General features: G+C 43.3%; 2 protein-coding genes across 2 annotated transcripts; one reads left to right on the forward strand and one right to left on the reverse strand.

Annotated features, from left to right (window-relative positions):
- Window positions 1-122: 122 nt before the first annotated feature.
- Window positions 123-13625, reverse strand: TM4SF20 (transmembrane 4 L six family member 20). Its single transcript, XM_068967567.1, has 4 exons — window positions 13443-13625; window positions 7026-7091; window positions 4979-5130; window positions 123-3324 (listed from the first exon to the last, which is right to left on the reverse strand). Exons 1-4 carry the CDS (start codon window positions 13623-13625, stop codon window positions 3033-3035), a joined length of 693 nt encoding a protein of 230 aa, XP_068823668.1. The 3' UTR covers window positions 123-3032.
- Window positions 13626-18492: 4867 nt separating this feature from the next.
- On the forward strand, window positions 18493-22548 carry LOC138076339 (proteoglycan 4-like). The gene is made up of 3 exons (XM_068968485.1): window positions 18493-18677; window positions 18864-20250; window positions 22432-22548. The coding sequence occupies exons 1-3, from the start codon at window positions 18493-18495 to the stop codon at window positions 22546-22548; spliced, it is 1689 nt and encodes a 562-aa protein (XP_068824586.1).
- Window positions 22549-23374: the final 826 nt, after the last annotated feature.

Below are 23374 nucleotides of genomic sequence, written 5' to 3' on the forward strand. Positions count from 1 at the left end.
TCAAGTTTGGAAAAATTTAATTACTGTAACTGTTCTTTTACTTACAGTTTATGTCAATAAGCAGACACTCCTCTGTGCACAGCACTGACCTTAGCAGTAAGCAGTTACAGCAGATACACCACCACAAGCCCCACTGTTAAGAAATTGATAGATTGATGGAGGAGGAGGGAAATAAGGCTCATTAATGAATTAGAGGATTATAAAAATATTTTATGAAGAAGGAACTTGAGATATATGCTGTAGAATTGGGAGAGACTGTTTCAGATGGTGGATACAGTTAAAAAAAATTCCAAAATGAGATTGAACATGGGGGTGGAAGTGAGAAATAAAAAGCAATGAGCTTAAGTGACTTAGGTGCATGTTAGGCTTCCCTGGTGGCTCAGACAATAAAGAATCAGCCTGCAATGCAGAAGACCCAGGTTTGATCCCACGTCAAGAAGATCCCCTCGAGAAGGGAATGGCTATCCTCTCAAGTAATCTTGCCTGGAGAATCCCGTGGACAAAGGAGCCTGACAGGCTACAATCCTTGGGGTCACAAAGAGTTGGACACGATTGAGTGACTAACACTTTCAAGTGTACATGTATGTTGTTGGGGTGGGGGTGGAGGGCATTTGTACAGACATGCATTTGCAATTTTAGGTACCAGGGTAGAGAAGACATGTAGCCAACCCACCGCAAGTGGCCCATCAGCTTTAGGCATTTAAAGGCATTTTGGTGTATCTGCTATACATCGTGGCAGCAGTTTCCACAAGACCAAAACAGCAAAGAAATGGCTTACCAGCCATTTCAGCCAATTGTGCTTCTGTCAACCATCCTTTTTTTTGCCCTCCAAAATGAGCGGCTCAAGTCTCTGTTCATGACCCTGTAGAGAACTGGGGTCATCTCTCAGCCATTTCCAGGCTGATGAGGATTATATGCATCATCACTGACTTGTTTAGTCAAGTACAGGGAGCTGTCACATTTACTTGTGTTTTAATTTTATGACTCCTAGCAGGTTGGCCTTCATTTAATATGCAGTGAGTCTTGGCTAAAAAATAGGATTCATTTATTCAATAAAGTATTCATAGGGTTGTTGCTTTGTATCAGGTACTGCACTTGGTACTGACTCTGCCAGAGTGAATAAAAGAAACATCCGTGTACCCCGTGCAGCTTATGGTCTTAAGGGGGAGAGTGAAATTTAAGGAACAAGCGGAAGTTAAAATGCTGTTGCCATTGCTCTAAGTCCTGTAAATGAAAGAATGCTGAAGGAGAGAGGATGGGAAGCCCACTTTTCATTAGGCTATTAGGGAAGGCCTCTCAGAACAAGTAACTTACTACACTGTGACTTGGGATGAGATATGATAACCGTGGTTTCAGTACCTGCTGATTTTTGTTGAAATCATGCACTCTGGGAAGGCTTTCTCAAGTAGAAGATATTTAACGGTAAATAGGTGTTTATAGGAGCATAGGGAGAAGATATTTATAGAGTAAATTGGTTCAGAAAAAAATGGCTGTAAGCTCTTGATGTTACTGATTGGGGGACGTAGGCAGCTAAGGGAATTGTAAATTATTTCTAGAATCTTAAGCCCAGTGAATATAATTTATAAATAATTGAAATAAAAATGCAGGCATGATCATAATTCAGAAAATGGTAGATTTTGAGTTTTGTCTGTAACGTTTTAATATGGCCAATACACTGTTTTGTTATCCTGTCTTGAACTTGGCATATGTATAAGCCAGATTGTGAAAGACTTGATTTCCCCCCCAGGTATTTATTGTTTTTTAATTACTATGAAAAATGCAAACGTAAGAAAATTGAAGCATGTGATGAATTGCCATATACCTGTCACCTAAATATAATAATTAACATTTTTCCATTGCTTCATTTTTTAGGTGAAATATCTTAAAAACATGATGTTTTCCCCAAACACATAAATATGCTTTTCTGAAAAATAAAGACATTTTCCTGCATAACCATGAAACCGTCATCAGGCATAAAAAACAAACAAAAGTCCTTAATCGTACCTAAACCAGTCCTTGTACACGTTCCCCCAGTTACCCTGACAAGTCCACATAGTCCATTTGGTTGGATCATACCTGTCTCTTTGGTCTCTCAACCCATCCAACTTTTTGTTTTCTTTCTTGTACTACATTTTCTTGTTGAAAACAGTTGACTGTTATGTGCTGTCCCACCTTTTGAATTTGTCTGAATACGTCCTCTTTTCTTGGATTTCCTCTAAGCTGAATGAGGTCTGTAAACTTGATTATATTCAGATTACCTTTCACACTTGAACAGCTTGGAGGGTTAGGGGCACTAACTTTCTACACAATCCAGTGTTAGAAGTGTTAGTTGCTCAGTCGTGTCTGACTCTTTGCGACCCCCTTAACTGTAGACTTCCACGCTCCTCTGACCATGGGAGTTTCCAGGCAAGAAAATGTGGCTGGCCCTCCATGTAATATGCCTGTTTTTTCCATATCCTTAGTTCGACTGTATCCAGGGCTCTTGTACCCGCAGATTCAACCAACAGCACCAAAAATCATGTGGTACTCTGGTATTTACTGTTGGGAAAAATCTGCTTCATTAGTGGACCTGCACAGTTGAAACCTGAGTTGTTCAAGGGGTAATTGTATATATTTATCATTTTTAATTATAAAGAAATACAAAAAAAGAGAAAAACCCCAAACTTTGATTTCTATTATAACTTCTGTCCTGCTTACTCTCCCTCCCTTTCTCCACATAGGGGAATATAGTTAGAAAATCAAATAATACACAAGTACAGAAAGACACAAAATAACCAGAAAGCTGCTCTCTACTTTTCTCCAAAGTCAATGACTGATATTTTTCTTTCCACGTGAGAATTTGCATTTATCAGCATGCTTAAATGTGATTTGTTTTTTAGTTATATCAAAGTTGACTTTAAAAACAACCTTTTGGGCTAAACTGACTCATCCACAGCTTTCTAGGTAATGTTCTATTATTGAACCTCTAAAAGCATATCTTTTGAATGTTCTCAAATGATTTAAACTTGTATTTCCATTTTATTGTTACTAAACTACACGATTTGGCTTCTTCGCTTAGAGACTCCTCCACACAGACAGCCAAGGAAGCCGATGATTATCTGACTGAGTCCAAACAGCATCTCGAGAATGCCCACGAGCAGTAGACCTAAAAATACTGAGAAATGGATAATCCTGTGTTTGTTTTCTATAGAATTGAAGTGCAAGTTGTATACTCTCCAGTTACTGGCTGTTGTGTTGGTGATGGAGGGATTATTGGAATCCATACGAGAAACACAAGAGTCTTCAAAGAACCACTGCAGATCAAAGGATTCATAATAACTGGCACTGAAAAAAAAGGAAAGAAATGAAAAAAAAAAAAAATTCAGAAATACCACTGACCATCTCAAGAATACATCATGGCCTCCAGAAAAGGACATGTCCAGTAAAACAGACACTGCTTTTAAAATATTGTGCCCAGAAACTGTAGCTAGGATCAGGGTTCCAGAGGATGTACCCTTGTATGCTTAACAGCTATAAAAGGTTGATTCATTATGTATCTCATCAACAAGCACTTCTAGGGATTCCCTGGTGGCTCAGTGATAAAGAAACTGCCTGCCAGTGCAGAGGACACAGGTTCAATCCCTGGTCCTGGAAAATCCCACATGCTGCAGAGCAACTAAGCCCACAACTCAGGCACAACTGCTGAGCCTGTGAGCCCTAGCGCCCGTGCTCTGCAACAGTAGCCCCCACTTGCTGCAACTAGAGAAAAGTCCAAGCAGCAGCATAGCCATAAATAAGAAAAGTGAAAGTGGTGGCTTCCTTCTCCAGGGTATCTTCCCAGACCAGGAGCCCAACCCAAGTCTCCTGCATTGGCAGGCAGATTCTTTACCACTCAGCCACCCAGAGGGAAGCCCTCTGATTTCCTATTCCAACCCTATTAGTAAAGGGAGTTTCTTTGGATTTTAATTCACAACTGTGGTATGCAAATTTTGAGAGAGTTTTCTTTTTTAACCATTCAAGATAAGGAAAAAGGAGCAGTTTTTTTTTTTTTTTTTGCCTGTAACCACAAATGTGAATTCTAGTTGTTTTCCATACTGAACAGTGTATAATTAACGAATGAGATTCTTATTTTCTTTCAGTTTTACCAGTTGTGCCTAGATTAAGGCACAGAACCATTTTACAAGACTGAAATAAACCATTTCCATGTAACTCCTCAGCATTACTTGCTACTCCATGACTTAAACTTTTGACTCATCCCCATGCCTATAGTGTATTTATATTATGTTTGCATGATTCCACTGGCTGCTGCTTTGTTTCTTTTTTAGGGATTAGTGGTAAGCCTCTAGATTTTATTTACTCACTGTGTTTTTGTTCAGATTTTCAAAGTAACATATGCTTAGGTTTTACAAGTATAATTGGGCTTCCCTCGTGGCTCAGATGGTAAAGAATCTACCTGTAACGCAGGAGACCTGGTTTTGATCCCTGGTTCAGGAAGATCCCCTGGAGTTGGAAATGGCAAACCATTCCAGTATTCTTGCCTGGAAAATTCATGGACAGAGGAGCCTGGCGGTCTATAGTCCATGGGGTCTCATAGAGTCAGACATGACTGAGTGACTAACACTTTCACCCATTTCGCTACAAGTTTGCTTTGATCAGAGGTAGTGCTCCTTTCCTTCCCCAAGGGCATCCTCCAGTACCATTCTTCAAGGATGAAAGTTTCTGGTGCACATTTTCAGAATTTTTTTATATACATGCACATATGCTGCCATAGATTTTTGGAAGACAGGAAAATCCATCTAAGACTGCTCCTTTTAGCCAAGACCATACCCAAAGCATTCTGAATGCAGTGATTCCTCCATTTCTCTGAGGTTGCGCCAGCTGGGATTACTGTACTAAATCCCTAAGACTGTCCCATGAGAGAAAACATGGCACCAGGTCAGCACCACAGTCTTCTAACCTAATTAGCTGCAGCTGTGTAAGGAAGCAAACAGTTACTCACGTTAAGTTTTCAAGTGAAAATTCACAACTGGAAGTTGTGTTGCTTTGAGAGTTGCAAATGAGAGGGCCCTCCGCGAGAGCCTGGATGGACACCAGCAGGCAGTACGCAGCTCCAATGACTGTGATGGCGTTCAGAAGTGATGAAAGAAACATCTGAAAAATTAAGTAGGCACGTTTGCACACATTATTACATGAGCGTAGTCTGTTAACAAGTTTCAGCAGCATATGTGGTCTTTATCATCCACCGCTGCCGTTGTCCAGCCGCCTTATAGACCTCGATCTTAGGATCTAGGTGTGATTAGGTGGGATTTATGCAAGAAAGCAGAGGGCAGGGTCCCTGCCATTCGATTAGACTCTTCAAAAGATCGTTGGTTTTGGACTTCTCTGGTGGTCCCGTGCTTAGGAATTTGCCTACTAATATAGGGGATACAGGTTTGATCTCTGGTCTGGGAAGACCCCACGTGCCATGGGGCTACTATGCCTGTGCACCACTGCTGACCCCACATGCCTAGAGCCCAAGCTCTCCAACAACAGAAGTGCATATGCTGTAGCTAGAGAAAGCCCACAAATAGCAGCTAAGACCCACTGCAGCCACAACTGAAAATAAATGATCATTGCCATTGTTTCTGAAAAACCTGAACTTGTACGTTCATTGTTCATTTCAGTGGACCATTACAGTATGTCAGGACCAGAGACTATAAATAACTAGATAAATACCAAATGTCAGAAAAGGTATTTTTTAAATTAATTTTCTAATGTATGGTTATAAATATGACACTTTTAAAAAGTGGCTCTTACCCCTGGGAGCATATTAGAATCACTTAAGGTGCTTTTGAAAAATACTGATATAGAATCAAGGAGGGCCACAAGCCATGGGTATTTTTAACATTTTCCCTAGGTGGTTCTAATGCTCCTATCAGGCTGAGAATCATTTCTTTGAAACCTTAGACTCAGCCAGGAATATTTACTGTGATTTCTGGTTTATTGATCTACTTGCTTCCTTAAAGAATTGTGAGAGGAGTCCTCAGAGTTACTGTGTAACCATGTTCATGGCATAAAGACTGGGAATTTTGGAATCTGATGGTGGTGGTGTGGATACAAATCTCCCTGTAATGGCGCAACACTGGCAGTTTTTTGCTTTCTCTGAGGATTAATTTCTCAGTCAACAAAACAGAAATCATAAAACATGGACTTTCAGAAAAATAAGATAACATGCTTGAAAATGTTCTGAGTACAGTGAGAGACTGGAAAAGGAAATGGCAACCCACTCCAGCATTATTGCCTGGAGAATCCCTTGGACAGAGGAGCCTGGCAGGCTATAGTCCATGGGGTTGCAAAGAATCATACACGACTGAGCAACTAACACACACACACAGTGAGTGAAGGTTAGTAAATGTTAATTTTCTTTACTTTTCAAACTTCCTTTTTTTTTTTTGCCACACCAAATGACATGTAGGTTCTTAGTTCCCTGACCAGGCCAGGGATCGAACCTGAGCCCCCTGCATTGGAGGTGTGAGAGTCTTAACCACTGGACCACTAGGGAAGTCCTCCTTTACGTTTGGCTTAGTTACAATCTTAATCTTATACATACCAAAATGTTTGGGGAAAAAAATGTGATGTTCTCTTTTAACTGCATAAAACATTCTGATGCTAGTAAAACAGTCTTTCACATGCATGAGAAAACAGAGTACTTTTCCCTAAGTATTTTATACACATCACAAAAATAATGAGTACTTGAGTATTGTGAAACTGAATACAGCTCTGAGAGTGACTTATAAATCTTTCTTTGAAAACCTTTAGACTGAAACTGAAGATTGAGGAAAGGTCCAAAAGCTGGCTCCAAAAATAAAGTTTTACGGGGAAGCACAAAGACAAACTTCAGTCTCAGTATTATCGTATAAATCCTCCTAAATAGCACATGTCTAGGACCAGTCCCGCCACTGGAGACACACAGTTGATGCAGTTGATGCTGACGCCTCGGCGACTTTGCTGAGGTGCCAGGAACTGCTTCTGCCCTCCTGCTCCCAGACCAGCTGCACTGTGCTCACCCCGGTTTTGCTGTTGCAGCATGCTCTTTTCCTCGCTGCCAAGGACATCGTTGTTGCTGGAATGGCCTGGAAATTACATCAACAGGAACGATTAATATGATTACTTCCCAGCAGATGATAAAGCAGTAATCTTCACCTTCTACTTACCAGCAGTTGTGGGAAGCCAAGGCTTAAGAGAACAAGAAGGAAGTGTGGCAGTGTCCTCTATCTTGTGATCCCCGTTTGGACCATAAAGGTTACAAGGGAGGGCAAAGGATAGGGGATTTCAGGATAGCAGTTTCAGACTTTCCCGTCTACATTTTAACACTACTCTGAGTCATCATGAGAGAGACTTGGATTTTAAATACAGTGAGTTACTTATTATTTTGAAAGAAATGTTTCTGAAAGAGTTGGTTACATCATCCAAAATTCACTTAAAAAAAAAAAAAAACTATAATCTGCAACCACTTACCCAATTTCCCTAAAATGGTGTGAGTTAATCCAGCAACTGTTCAGAAAGGAAATTGATGGTTTTGTCTGCCTGGCAGTTGGGAACTAAGAATTCTATCATCACCCTTCTCCCACTCCCAGGGGCACCACTAGCTCCCTCATTCCCCAACCTTGTGATTTGAGAATTATTTTTAGCTCTACATTCTCCTTTCCACTCCTGTGTCCATGGTATGAAACGGTTTCACTTCACATTGATGTTTAGAAATCCTGTATTACATTCAGTGTCAAAGGAATACATACTGCTGGTGAAAGCTATAAGGAATGATGTCACATTCTCAGGAGTTAAGTTCAAATGTTTGCCAATAACTAGTCAGCAGCTGGGGTTTCCCTGATGACTCAGGAGTAAAGAATCTACCCGCAATGCAGGAGACAGAGGAGATACGGGTTTGATACCTGAGTCAGGAAGATCCCCTGGAGGAGGACATGGCAACCCACTCCAGTATTCTTGCCTGGAGAATCCCATGGACAGAGGAGCTTTGGTGGGCTGCAGTCCGTAGGGTTGCAAAGAGTCGGACATGACTAAAGCAACTGAGCAGGTACTCATGCAGTCAGCAGGTATGACTAGAAATTCTTCCTGGAAGAAGTTTTATATCACTGAAGGGAGGGATGTCGAGTACTTCCTTCCGCTTAAGAAATTTTAGCCACAGGGTTTTTGGGTTTGTTTCTGTTTTTTGCTGTCTCAGCACAGCTGCCCTTGGGTAGTTCTCTGTCCTCCCACTCTTCTTTGTAACATTTTGTTGAGTTCTAACAGCATAACAGGCACTGTTATAGCTATTGTATGTCTTTTAATTTATTCGCAACCTCATAAAATTCCTATGAGGTAGGTGCTAGCTATCCCCATTTCACTGGGGCGGAAAACTGAAGCCCAGAAAGCTTGAGTAACTTGCCTGAGAAAGTAGAAGAGATGGGGGGGGTGGGGTGGTCAAAGCTGACCACTAGGGTTCCAGAGCCCAGACTCTTAACCACCATTCCAACCACACTGGCCAGTTCTTAACAATTCTCTTTTCCTTCACGGAGCTTATTCATTCTCTTCCCTACCACCACCGTCACCTCCCTCAGTCATCTCAACGTCCTCCTAATTGCTCCTTCCCCCCAATCTATCTTTCCAATATAGTGTCTACCTTTATCCTTTCAGAGCAGATCTAAGATTGAAAACCTTGGTTTAGTCACTAAGTTGTGTCCGACTCTTGGGACCCCATGGACTGGGAATCTACTAGGCTCCTCTGTCCATGCGATTTTCCAGACAAGAGTACTGGAGTGGGTTGTCATTTCCTTCTCCAGGAGAACAGGCATCTTTCCTGCCTTACAAGGCAACTTTCCTGACAAACTTCACCCTTCTCTGACCGTGAACTGACTCCGAAAACACTTTGTATTTTTATCAAGCTTTGCCTACAGACTGCCTTGAACACCAGCACCCTTATGATTCAGAGAGCACATGTATGTATAGTAGCCTAGACCCTCAATTGCTGAGAGCCCAGAAGAAAAGAGAAAAGAAATTTATGCACCCAAATAGGTGTCAGTGTTCATAGGCTACACGTCTTATGTGGTACCTGTAAGTGATACTGTCTTCTGAGCTTAAGGAACAAATTGTTTAGAATAGGAACTGACAAACTATGGCCCACAGCCTCTTTTTTGTAAAGTTTTATGAAAACACAGACATGCCCATTCACTTACTTAATTTTTCATGCTGGTTTGGTGCACAAGCAGGAGAGGTGAATAGTTGTGAGGGAGACTGTCTGGCTCCCAGAACCTAAAATATTCACTACCTGGCTTTTCACAGAGGAAAAAAAAGCTAACCCCGATTTAGAAAATTAATTAATCTGTTAAAAAAAAGTTGGAGCACCATTAAATTATAATTTAGATGGATAAGTCATTCCATGTTCCTTATTGATATAAATTAAACTCTGCTAAATTTCTTAAACATTAGCTTATTTCAGAGATGCTGAAAGAGATACATTCATAGTTCTCTTCTCTTACGAAGGGGCTTTATAAATAATAGCTTTTCATATATGAATCTTCACCTGGTTGACTTCTGGCATGTTGACACATCTTTGTTACGTTATTACCGGCAGTTTGATAACTCATTGTATTTCAACCATTTTGCCCATTCAGAACTTTGGAAATTAGAAGGGTTCTTTATAGGATGGACATTAAAATGTGCAAGTGTGTGTGTGTGTGTATGACTGAATTATAAATCTTGCAGATTGTCTCCTACAAAAATAAGTAATCTGGAGAATACTCTTTCTCTTCAATTCCTAAGCACATTCGAATGTATCAGAGTTTTTGTGAGACTATTTTTCTTGATAGTCTTTTGTTTTTATAAAGAAAAGAAGTAGCATTGTTCACTTTTCATTACAGAAGCCCATACTTTCATCCAGTTTTAGAAATAAGGCATAGGATTTCATAAATGAAGTCCAGAATAGCTTTAGACCACTACAACTCTGCTAGAATGCAGATTTCTGGGACTCCTCAAAGTACTTGAATATGGAAATAACACACAAAACCATGGCTCACTATAAATATAGAAACTGTATTTTGAAATTTTTATTAAACAGTATTTTCTGATTTAACATTCAACAATTTCTATTCTGAGACTTTAATAATTGATTATTACATAGTAAGTGAACTCAATAAATAATCATGATTAAGATTAGGTTTATAATTAACCTATAAAATAAAACAGTCTTTCTATTATTTAGAGGAAACATTTTAAGGAAACTGCAAGTTGTTTTTTTGGTACTTGGGAAAAGAATGTGTATTGATTTTCCATTTAGTAGATAATAAGTGAAGATAATAATATTTGAATACTCTTAGTCATGGTTTCAAAGATGAAAAGATTCATTTCTGTTCTGGATAAATCATAAAGCCGTAGAATAACTGTATTTTATGATGTGATCGATGATGAATTCCATAGTTTTTTATTATTAATGACTTCTTGCAAAATTCCCTGTTTTTGAAACTAATTTAAAATGCTGCAGGTTAGAAATGGATTTCAAGAACTATGACAAAAGTGCTTATTAAGGGAGTGATTTCTGTGTATATACAAATATATTGAGAGTTCAATATTTTGAATTAAGTCAGCATTTAGATTGATGTAAAGGACACAATTCCCTTTGAAAAAGATATTATTCCCCATTCTATACATGGCTGAGGATCAAGCAAATAACCCTTCTATCATCCACCTATTCGCTTGTGAGCCTAGTCTAGAGTCTGAATCTCTGTCAATAAAATGTCTATTGAATGCTTCAATAGACATTGTTGTTGATGCTGTGAAGATGTTGCATGATACTGAGTAACAGCAAGAACCTGGTGTGATAGCAATACATTGTTAGTATTTATTGAGGGTGATAAAGGAAACTTTATCTGGAAAGAAAGTCTAGATTCTCTGAAACAGTTTCATACTTATGTAATCTTTCTATGCTTTGGTTTCCCGGTTACTTGAGTTTATGGGTTAAGCTGTAGATTTTGTCTTTCCCTTTGTCAGCCTGAGACAGATCATGAGGATTATGGTGCTAATACTGATGGAAAACAGAGGTTTGGAGTCTGATAAATCTGGAATTGGGTTTCACGCCTACTGTGCTACCTTATTAACCTTCTCTTGGTCTGTTAAAATACAAACATTGATCACTACTCAACCGGATTTTTATAGAGTTTAAATAAGGTAGTGTAATGTATGAAGTCAGTGGTCTCTCTTTCTGTGTTTCATATATAATGACCCAAAAGCAAGGAGATCGAACCTGTCAATCCTAAAGGAAATCAACCCTGAATATTCATTGGAAAGACTGATGCTGAAGCTGAAGCTCCAATACTTTGGCCACCTGATATGAAGAGCCGACTCATTAGAAAAGACCCCGATGCTGGCAAAGATTGAAGGCAGGAGGAGAAAAGGACCACAGAGGACGAGATGGCTGGATGACATTACTAACTCAATGGACATGAGTTTAAGCAAGTTCCGGGAGATGGTGAAGGACAGGGAAGCCTGGCGTGCTGTAGTCCAGGGGGTCACAAAGAGTCAGACATGACTGAGCGACTGAACAACAACAACAACAAAGACTGTTTTCATGTAAGTCAGGGAATAAGACTAAGAACAGTAACCGATCATCATTATAACACAAATGCATATCCAAACAAGGGTGCATTTCTCTAGCATTCATGAGACCACCCTTAAGTAGGCCCTCAATGGTATAACAAAAATAAGCCTCTTGAATGCTGAATTTTCCAACTTTAATTACATTCCCACTTTTACTGATATGGAAACAAAATCACAGGATAAATGATTTGCTAGTAGTAATATACTGGGGACCCAACCAGAACTGAGACATTCTGCCAGGTCTGAAAACAGGATTTGTTGCCACACCATGGGTCACACCTAACCTATCTGCACCAGAATTCTCAGGAAAAGGCATATAAATCTGCAAGTGTTACAAGTGCCTGGGGGTGATTTATGGCCAGGCACGTTGGGCAGTTCTACCTTACACTGCTCAGCTACAGAGTTCAACAATGATAGATCTATTAATAATTATCAAACTTTAAACAACCACCATGACTGTAAGTAAGATCTGAGTAAAAAAGTCACTGAGGTTAGAGAGAGCCAGCGTTTCAAGTCCCAGACCTCTTAGGTCAACTCCCCTAGGGGCAGGCAGTGTCATACTCATGCCTCACAATTGTCACCCAGTAGGTTCACCGGGTGTGAAATGACCCACCCCCTTCCTGCTGAGTACTTCCTCCTCCTGTTGTTTTCCCTGTGAATACCTAGAGACTGGGATTGGCAAAGGAAAGCTGAGGCAATGAATTCAAAAAGTCTTTACCACTACCTCTGAAGCTTGGGAAAGCAGACTTACATGCAAAGAAATATTGAAATGGAGCACCCTCCTATGATCCTTGCCCCTCAGGTCCTCAGCCTGCCTTTTGTCTGTGGAGAAACTTTAGCCAAAGAATAAAATTAATCAGAGAAGTGGGAAAATGCAGAAACAAAGGAAAACAGTGAAAGGAGACCGAATGATAACAACGTAGTCATTAAACAGGCTTCCCTGGTGGCTCAGATGGGAAAGAATCTGCCTGCAGTGCAGGAAACCTGGGTTTGATCCCTGGGTCAGGAAGATCCCCTGGAGAAGAGAACGGCTGCCCACCCCAGTATTCTTGCCTAGAGAACTTCATGGACATTTTAATTCCTTCTGAAGTAATTCATGGACATTTTAGTTCCTTCTCTGTAGGTAATATTCTGAGCCGGATTCTGTGACCTGCCTTATAGATACTGAAATCCCCACCAGGTGGAAAAAGTTAACTACATGGCGACCAGAATGCAGCCATGACATAAGCTGCCACAATTCTGAGAACCAGCCTCAAGAAACTTGGAACAAACAGAAACTGAAGACTAACTGTACCTAAAACAATCAAGATGACGCTCGTCAGACCACCGGTGACCAATTTCAAGATGGCCGTCAGAGCTGACTGTACTGTTGTTGCATGTAGCCGCCTCCCTCTGTCTATAAAGCTCTTGCCCACTGATTGTTAGTTTGAGGGAGTTGGATTTTGGACAGGCATCCCCCCACCACCACCCCCTCAACACACACACAATTGCTGGCATCCAAAACAAAGCAAAGTTTCCTTTCCACCAGCCTGAACTCTAATGGCTTTTGAGCAGTGAGCCGCCAGACCTGGATTTGGTAACAGTATGATACATAATAATCCAACCAACTTTTATCAATGTATTATTATTTTTTGGCCCAAGCTCCCTAGCCTATACCAGAGTTCATTTAAATTGCCATTCTTCACTGATGCCAATACAAGTTAATACCATACCCATTTCCCTGCAGTATATCCTCAGCCAAGACAGAGCTCACTGCAAGGCTGCAAGGTTGTCTTTAGATCATCTTCAATATAACAGGCAGGCCTTTCGCCAAATTGAGTCAAGTAAATTTCACTCACCATCACACCTGCTCCAATAATTCCAGGGAACCACCATTCAAAGCAGGAGATGGGGTTTTTAAAGAATTGGTCTTCATCCACTAAGTTGACAATTAGAGGTATTGCGTTGAGAGTTACTCCCAACAGAAGTAGAACCAGCAGGCTGAATCCATTGCAGGCTGTCCATCCTTCGCAGCAGGTCATGGTGACCCCCTGGTTTAGGAGAAATCCTGTCTGGGTGGCTGTTTGTCTGGCACTGTTTTGCCTTTTGTCTTGTGCCTTCTAAATAAAGCTCAGCACTTATAAAAAAAAAATTACAGAAAGCAGTTCAGAGTCCAATAGGGCAGGGCATTATTATGAGTATTACAGGAAGTAAGGATGATTTTATATTATGATGGGGTGGAGGAAGATAGGTGGGAAAAATCTATAAGTGCTACTAGATAAATTTATGCATGAAAATAGGCAAAAAAAATTTTTTTTAAGCTTAAGATACGCTCTTCTAATACATTTTACATTTTACTAGTATGCCATATAAAAAGTAAAGTTAAGAGTATCCAATTAATATAACCTATTTTTTCTTGTATTGACATTAATATCAGCTATGAAAGTTCCTTATTTTGAAGTTGTTCAACAAAAAAAATGAATATATATAAGGTTGGGAGAAAAAAAATATTTTCTCCACCTCAAATATTCTTAATTAGTCGAAATGTTAGGGTTCGGTTTCAGGCTGTATGCTCATACACACAAAACAGGCATTCTACTTCTTAATCTCTACCCTATGAAGACTGACTGTGGGTCCTGCCTTGTTTCCTGAGATGCCTCTATATTCTTTTTTTTTTTAATTTATTTTTTAATTGAAGGATAATTGCTTTGCAGAATTTTATTGTTTTTTGTCAAACTTCAACATGAACCAGCCACAGGTATACATATATCCCCTCCCTTTTGAACCTCCCTCCCATCTTCCTCCCTATCCCACCCCTCTAGGTTGATGCAGAGCCCCTGTTTGAGTTTCCTGAGACATACATCTAATTCCCATTGGCTATCTATTCTTATAATAAATTTTCTCTTTGTTAATACTTTAACTGGGTTTCCTTTTTTTTTTTTTCTTTTTTTCAAACAAAAGCTGGAAGTTACTAACACTGAGGATAGAAAAGTATACAGATAACTTGTCACATGCCATACTAAAACAGCAAAAGAAGTTCAGAAAAAAAGGAAGGATTCTATCAAGATGGGCAAAGAATCAGGATTCCTCTAGGCTTTGGAAGATGGCTACAATTTGACACAAAAAGATGGTCAGAATAATATTTTGTATATCAGAGTCAGTTGCAGAAAACCCAAACTCTTCTAGCTATATTAAGCTGGAGGAAGTGTAACTGAGGGATTCCCTAGTGGCACAGATGGTAAAGTGTCTGCCTGAAATGCAGGAGACCCGGGTTTGATCCCTGGATCGGGAAGATCCCCTAGAGAAGGAAATTGCAACCCACTGCAGTACTCTTGCCTAGAAAATTCCATGGATGGAGGAGTCTGGTGGGCTACAGTCCATGGGGTCGCAAAGAGTCGGACACGACTGAGTGATTTCACTTTCAGTTAGTGTAACTGGGGATTCGTGTGTACAAAACTGCTGGGAGGTCTGGAGGGGCAGGCTCCAGCGTGGCCTCCAGGAGTGCCTCCCGGGACGTGACTGCCAAGTGGCTGCAGGGCAGCTTCCGCCTCTGTAGTCCTCAGAAAGGCAGGGAAATTGAGAAACCACCTCTGCAAGGGTCAGACTCAAGCATGCACCACAACAGTCACAGTCCAGGGAGCCACAGCCATTGCTGCTGCCCCTGCCCCTGCACACACACAACAGTGGTAACAAGACCCCGGAACACTGAACTTGACTTCTGCTGTTGCTGCAACTGCTTCTTAACACTGTGAGAGTACAGAAAGCTCAGAACCTCCTCCTGCACCCATCTGCTTTCAGAGCCATAGACAGAAGTAGCTGAAAGAGGGCCTCCACCTCCTTGCTGTCTTCCAGTGCATGCTAAGTCACTTCAGTCGTGTTTGACCGTGCGTGACGTTATTGACCATAACCTGCCAGGCTCCTCTGTCCATGGGATTCTCCAGGCAAGAACACTGGAGTGGGTTGCCATTTCCTTCTTCAGGGGATCTTTCAGACTCAAGGATCGAACCCGCATCTCTTGCATCTCCTGCATTGGCAGATGAGTTCTTAACCACTAGCACCACCTGGGAAGCCCTGCCATCTCCCATATTGTTATCAAAAGTGAGGTCTGGCTGCTTGCTGCTCAAAAGCCAACAAAAAAGCCAACTGGGGCAAAGGAAAGTTTGCTTTATTTCAGATGCCAGCAACTGAGGGGAGGATAGACTCCAGTCCAAAGGCTGACTCCCCTGCCCCCCCAACCACCACCACTGACAATCATGGTGCAAGAGCTTTTATAGGCTGAGGGAGGAGGCTACATGCAAAAACAGCACAGTCAGCTCTGACTGTCATCTCGAAATTGATGATCTGACCAGCATCATCTTGATTCTTTTAAATACAGTTAATCTTCTGTTCCAGGGTTGGTTTATTCTCATTTCCTTGAGACCACTTGTCAGAATTGTGGCAGTTTATCTCATGGCTACAGTCTGGTCATCATATAGTTAACTTCTCCACCTGGGGTTTTAGTATCTATAAGACAGCTCACAGGACATGGCTCAGAATATTATCTATAGCTCTTGAAGAGGAACTAAAGGTCCTTGTCTTTCCTCAATGACCAAGCTATCATTTGGTCTCCTTTGATTGTTTTCCTTTGTTTCTGCATTTTCTCACTTCTCTGATTAAACTTATTCTTTGGTTACAGTTTTTCTGCAGACAAAAAGCAGGGTAACTACATGGAAGAGGAGGCAAGGGCAATGGGATCTTCCTCTGTTTCAGTATAGCACAAGGATTGATCTAATCACCGCAACATCCAGACCTTAGAGGTAGAGTATTCTGGAAAATGTAGTGTTTAATCATCACAATCTCTATTGTACAGAAACGTATACTAGAATGACATTGACACAGACATTGAGCAAGATAATTCACCATAGTGATTTCATTCAAATGGTATGGAAGGAAGCTTTCTCTAGAGTATGGAGTATTACCATTACTATGTATCATTTAAGTGATTTCGATCATGTTTCTGTTTCTTCCATGGCTTGGATGCCTAGAGTGTCTATAGGTGTGCTTACATGTCTAGGCTGACATGTAACACTCTAAATGAGAACACCCTTAAGAATATTAGGAAAACATGTTTCTTCAAGACAGAAGAGAGTTAACGTATGAGAGAGGATGGCATCATGGTCAGGAAATGTTTGTGCCATTGGTGAAAATAAGAGGTAATGCAAAAGCACTTTGTTCTGTTTTTTCCCCCACCCCGAAGCTTCCCCTCCTAGTCACATGCACACTGTGGACCTAGGAGCAGTAAGGATCACAGCCAAACATCAGGGGCCATGTTTCCCAAAATTCTCTAGCTTTTACCATCTTCTGCCCACCCGCATGAAAGGTTATGTGATCTTAAGCAGCTCCAACCATGCTCTAAGTGCACCTCACAGTATTGCCCCAGGAGGAATTCACGCAATATTGAATGGGTATTAAACACCCACCCATGTTCTGTCAGGCATCCTCTTCTAAACACACTCCAGTCAAACCACCTGAGGGTTTTATTAGAACTTGGGCTTTATACATAGATATGGCTAACTGTCCATCAACATTCATGCTTTTACCTTTCATAAAACAGTGGTTGAGAAGTGTCTGGGAACTATAGTTCCCAGTTTTGCATGCATCTAGGTTGGGCCATGTGACTTCTAACCAATGAAAAGTCACTCTCAATCTAAGACACTTACAAAGTGACGGACGTTATCTATTTTCTTCTTTTCTATCCATAGTTTGCAGACAAGTAAGCTGCCTTGGAAGTCATGTGCTGAAAATACAAGCTTTCATTAACCTAAATCTCTACCAGTTAGAGGCCCCATGCCCTTCCCTTTCTGTCCATCTAGAACTGTTCAAAATAGTTGACATCAACAAGCAATAAATGTCTATTGCGTTGTCATCATATAATGTGTCAGCGTTAGAGTAGCTAGCATTACCCCCAGTAAACCCAGTGTACCCCTTGTCTTTGGCCTTATAACCTTCTTAACCTTTGCAAGATGTTGCCAAACATCAACTATGTCACTCCCACCTCTCTGAAAACGTGACATCAAAACAAGACAGGGAGATACCATATTTTCCTAGAGTTTTATTCATAAATTATATTCAGGAAGATTAGGGAACATTAGAAACTGTAAGAAATGTACAGTATATAACAAATATAAGCAGGAAGCTGTGCTTAATCATGTCTGACTCCTTTGTGACCCCCATAGGCTGTAACCCTCCAGGCTTCTCTATGCCATGGGATTTCCCAGGTGAGAAAACTGGAATGGGTTGCCAATTCTGCCTCTGGGGGATCTTTCTAAACCATGGATGGAACCTACATCTCCTGTGTCTCCTGCATTGCAGGTGGATTTTTTTTACTGCTGAGCCATTGGGGGAAGCCCATAAAGTACAAGTGGAGAAATCCCAGAAGCAGAAAAGTACACATTTCAAAAGAATGAAACATCTTTGAGAGTATTATTTCTTTCCACTGAGCTCATTAATAGGGACTTTTGCACCCTCGGTACCAAGCTTGCCTAGAGAATTTTGATTAATGGATCATATTGGGTTGAGAGTTGTTTATATATACATAAACAAATTTAATCCCCGCTATAACCAAAGAATATACATGAGTGTGTGGGGTAGAGAAACTGTGAATTTAATTTTGAGAGCTCAGTGGATATATGTACTGCTAAAGTTGTAAAGGTTCATGGAGAGTCTTAGCTCAATCTTTTTGCTGTATAGATGAGTAAGCAAGACAGTAAGATCCAGGGAAGCTGAGGTGATGCACTCATGGTTAGGTTGCTCTGGCAGAGCACGGACCTGAATTTGGGATTTCTGACCTCCAATCAGTTGTCTTTCTATTAAAGTATAACCTTGATGTTTAGATGAACCTGATGAGATGAAAGTTTAGGACGTCTAAAAATGGAAGCACCTGCCAAGAGGACGCTGCCTAGTGGCAGCCTCGCTACTGACAACAGCCCTTCCCACACCACAGCCACACGAGTTGCAGCTGCAGGTGTGGCAGTGGCAGCAGGACACAGGAACACAGCAGCAGCCCCCACAGCAGCCGTGGAGCAGGGGCGGCAGCTGGCGCAGCAGCTGACCTGGTAGCAACTGCAGGTGGTGCAGCTGCCACAGCCACTACCGCAGCCACCACCACAGCCACAGCCACAGCCCCCACCACAGTTACCAACACAGACACTATCACAGCCCCCACCACAGCCCCTGCCAGAGCCCCCGCCACAGCCACGGCCACAGCCCCCACCCAGCCCCCGCCACAGCCCCCACCACAGCCACGGCCACAGCCACCGCCACAGCCGCTGCCACAGCCCCCATCCAGCCACTATCACAGCCCCAGCCACAGCGCCCACCACAGCCACAGCCACAGCCGCCACTACAGCCCCCGCCAGAGCCCCCGCCACAGCCACGGCCACAGCCCCCGCCACAGCCACGGCCACAGCCCCTGCCACAGCCATCACCACAGCCCCCTCCACAGCCATCACCACAGCCCCCACCACAGCCCCCGCCACAGCACCCACCACAGCCCCCACAGCCCCCACCCAGCCCCCACCCAGCCCCCACCACAGCCCCCGCCACAGCCATCACCACAGCCCCCACCACAGCCCCCGCCACAGCCATCACCACAGCCCCCGCCACAGCCCCCACAGCCCCCACCACAGCCATCACCACAGCCCCCACCACAGCCCCCGCCACAGCCATCACCACAGCCCCCACCACAGCCATCACCACAGCCCCCGCCACAGCCCCCACAGCCCCCGCCACAGCCCCTGCCACAGCCACGGCCACAGCCGCCACTACAGCCCCCGCCAGAGCCCCCGCCACAGCCACGGCCACAGCCCCCGCCACAGCCACAGCCCCCATCCAGCCACGGCCACAGCCCCTGCCACAGCCCCAGCCACAGTCCCCACAGCCCCTACCACAGCCCCCATCCAGCCACAGCCACAGCCCCCGCCACAGCCACCACCACAGCCCCAGCCACAGCCCCCACAGCCCCCACCACAGCCCCCGCCACAGCCACCACCACAGCCACAGCCACAGCCCCCACCCAGCCCCCGCCACAGCCCCCGCCACAGGCCCCGCCACAGCTCCCACCACAGTTACCAACACAGCCACTATCATAGCCCCCACCACAGCCCCCATCCAGTCACAGCCACAGCCCACACCACAGCCCCCACCACAGCCCCCACCACAGCCCCCACCACAGCCTCCACCACAGCCTCCACCACAGCCCCTGCCAGAGCCCCCGCCACAGCCCCTGCCACAGCCCCCACCACAGTTACCAACACAGCCACTATCACAGCCCCCACCACAGCCCCCGCCACAGCCCCCACCACAGTTACCAACACAGCCACTATCACAGCCCCCACCACAGCCCCCGCCACAGCCCCCACCACAGTTACCAACACAGCCACTATCACAGCCCCCACCACAGCCCCCGCCACAGCCCCCACCACAGTTACCAACACAGCCACTATCACAGCCCCCACCACAGCCCCTGCCACAGCCCCCACCACAGTTACCAACACAGCCACTATCACAGCCCCCACCACAGCCCCCGCCACAGCCCCCACCACAGTTACCAACACAGCCACTATCACAGCCCCCATCCAGCCACAGCCACAGCCCCCACCACAGCCCCCACCACAGCCCCAGCCACAGGCCCCGCCACAGCTCCCACCACAGTTACCAACACAGCCACTATCATAGCCCCCACCACAGTCCCATCCACAGCCCCCACCACAACTTCCACAACCGCAGCAGACCACGGTGTCAGTAGAGAGGACTCAGGAGACGTGAGGAGGGAGACTCAGGAGGGGAGAGAGGTCTGAAGCTCCCTTCTGCTGGAGGAAGCCCTTGTTACCCTGTTTGGCTTGGCCTTGACCCAAGCACATGACTAGTTCTCTGTTGCTTATCTCAGTTTCCCTGGGAGAAGTTTACAGTGCCTCTGGTTTACTTCCTTAAGGACTTATGGCCTCATGAAATAGCTTATTTCAGTTCTGAATTTATTTGTTTTAGGGGCATATTTAGAATAGGATTATGAGGGTTTGAAATATATTACTGTTATCTTTATTTTCTGTTCAATCCATGCAAGTCTGACTCAGAAGTCTTTTTTTTTTTCTTTTTGACTCAGAAGTCTTAAGTGAATCATAAACATGAGTACAATTGTGACGTTTAATCTTTCCCATCTTTTGTTCAGTGTCTTCATTGATCCTTTAAGAGATGAAGCAAAGAAATACTTTCTGAGGCTGATGTCTCTACCAATAAGAGCCCTCAAAGTTTACATTTCCAAAACCTCCTATGTCTCATATAAAAGGAGAAGAATAATCTGTGGGTCTTCCCCATTCTTTTCCAGGCTTTCTACTATCCCTGGTTAGTGTTCAGATTTTACAAAGAAGGGATTCACTCCAAAGCAGGCAAAAAGAAGACTCTTTCAGAAGTGCAGGACTTTGGGTCACAGAGTCAGGATTCAGAGCAGCTGGTTCACAGAAACCACGTGCGATCCCACAGCAAGAATGAGATCCAGAGACGGACCCGTGGCTGAGCCTGTCAGCCCAGGAACAGGAAGGATCTTCTTCCCCAAAAAATGGTGGCTTCCCACCCGGGCACACAAACAGGATGGAGCTTCCCAGGTGGGACTACTGGTAAAGAACCTGCCTGTCAATGCAGGAGACATAAAAGACACGGGTTCAATCCCTGGGTCGAGAAGATCCCCTGGAGGAGGGCATGGCACCTCATTCTAGGATTCTTGCCTGGAAAATTCCATGGGCAGGGGAGCCTGGTGGACTACAAGTCCATGGGGCCGCAAAGAATCAGACACGACTTAAAAAAAAAAAAAAAGAATCAGACACGACTGATGTGACTTAGCATGCAGGCAGGAGTAGTTGGAAAACAGAGTCAATACAATTTTTCATTTGACAAATTAAATATGTGTTACATTTGAAACACAACAAAATGCAAATAAATTTTGCCTTTAAGCCACAGGTCCTCAAAGAGACTGCACTGGAGTGGGCACTCATGTACAAACAAGCCAGTTCAGTGACACGAGCTGAGTCCTGGTTTAAAGTCAAGTCCCATGAAGACTTCCATGGCAGTTCCATGGCTGGGATTCCACACTTCCACTGTAGGGTTTACCGGTTCGATCCCTGGTTGGGGAACTAAGATCCCGTGTGCCGCATGATATGGCCAAAGGTCAAAGTATTTTTTCACATGCTTAAAACTTAACTTTTTTGAAAAAAAGAAAAAAAAAAACTTCAAAATTACGTACAAAATTAACAGAAAATCAAATTATAATTAATGACCATTGTAAATCAAAATTATTTAAGTAAAGCTAAAATATGTGTATCTCTACATCCTGACCCACCAACAGAATACCCAAACACAAAGCATTAGTAAATAAATTCAATTGTCTTTGATATTTTGCCAAAAGTAACACATGCATACAAATTTTTATATGGTTTTTATGATGCTATATTTGACCAGGCAAAAAAATGAAGCACATTATAGCAGTTTCTTAGCATAATTTATTGCTTTACAGTATTGCAACTGTACAGTCCAAAGTTCCATGTGTTCTCAAATCCCAGCCCTGCAAATGTTAGGGCTTTGCTACATGCAGACAAAAGCAGACAGCATTCAAGCCAAGTACAAAAGAGATACACAGCGATTAGGGCAGGCTCAGGCCAATCAGGGTATGTGTATCTGGAATGGAAGGAGCAGAGAGGAGCAGGGGTGGCAGGGGCCACAGTCAAAGAGGCCTGAAAAAGGCCACTCTTTTTTTCTTTTAATACTGTTTTTTTTAAATTTAATTGAAGTAATTTATTCTTTTTTTTTTGACTGTGCTAGGTCCTCATTGCTGCCTGCAGACTTTCTCCCTTTGCAGCAAGCGGGGGCCGCTCTCTCATCGTGGTGCATGGACTTCTCGTCGCGGTGGCTTCTCTTGTTGCAGAGCACAGGATCTAGGATTCACGGGCTTCAGTAGCTGTGGCACACAGGCTCAGTTACCCCTCAGCATGTGGAATCTTCCAGAACCATGGATCAAACCAGTGTCCCTGCATTGGCAGACAGATTCTTAACCACTGGACCAGCGGGGAAGTCTTGAAAGCCCCTCTTTACTGTCTGGCTGACCCAGTGGGGACTGGCAGCCCCGAAAGTTGAGGTGTGGGAGGAGGAAGCCCTAACAGTGAAGAGGTGAACTGTTCTTCTGCAGGGCAGTCAGTTAGGATGCTCAGAACCATGCCTCCTGGGAGAGGAACCAGAAGATGCTGTGCCCCTTCAGATGAAGGATGGGAGGTAGGGTTTGGAGAAGTCCAATGCAAATCCTGCTTTCATATGTAGTTGCACCCCTTTTAGAGCAGTGGGGTTTTGTTACTGCTCTCTGAAGCACCTGAGGCAGAAAAATATTAAGAAAAAGAAAACATATCATTTAAAATAGAATATCTGGTCATTTCTTGCTTGTTCAAGGGATGCTGATGGATAGAATATCCTTCAGGGGAATGTTGTGGAGAGTGAAATTGGGGAAAAGTCCTGATATAGTAGGAAAATGCACTGGGAGGCAGGAGGCAAGGGGGCCCCTCTGTATGGTGGGCTTCTGCTGGTTCCTTGCTTCCTGTGTTTTACTCACCAAATTTCTTCTTCACATCTTATGTTGCTATGATGTGGTGGTCATTCCCTGATCCTCTATCACATTCCACATTTCATTGTCTGAGAACATTTCTCACAGAAAATAAACATTGCTTTAAAAAAAATTTTTATTGGAGTGTAGTTGATTTACAATGTTGTTTTTTCT

The sequence above is a fragment of the Capricornis sumatraensis genome, chromosome 3 (genome assembly GCF_032405125.1).
Source record: "Capricornis sumatraensis isolate serow.1 chromosome 3, serow.2, whole genome shotgun sequence".
NCBI lineage: Eukaryota > Metazoa > Chordata > Mammalia > Artiodactyla > Bovidae > Capricornis > Capricornis sumatraensis.

Coding starts and splice junctions, on each gene's coding strand:
- LOC138076339 (XM_068968485.1), top strand. CDS start 18,493: ATGGAAGCACCTGCCAAGAGGACGCTGCCTAGTGGCAGCCTCGCTACT. Junction 18,678..18,863: donor CTGGCGCAGCAGCTGACCTG/GTAGCAACTGCA, acceptor CCCCCACCACAG/CCACGGCCACAGCCACCGCC. Junction 20,251..22,431: donor CACCACAGCCCCAGCCACAG/GCCCCGCCACAG, acceptor TGACTGTGCTAG/GTCCTCATTGCTGCCTGCAG.
- TM4SF20 (XM_068967567.1), bottom strand. CDS start 13,625: ATGACCTGCTGCGAAGGATGGACAGCCTGCAATGGATTCAGCCTGCTG. Junction 7,092..13,442: donor TTATTGGAGCAGGTGTGATG/GTGAGTGAAATT, acceptor TGTAATTTCCAG/GCCATTCCAGCAACAACGAT. Junction 5,131..7,025: donor GCTGCAACAGCAAAACCGGG/GTGAGCACAGTG, acceptor TTAATTTTTCAG/ATGTTTCTTTCATCACTTCT.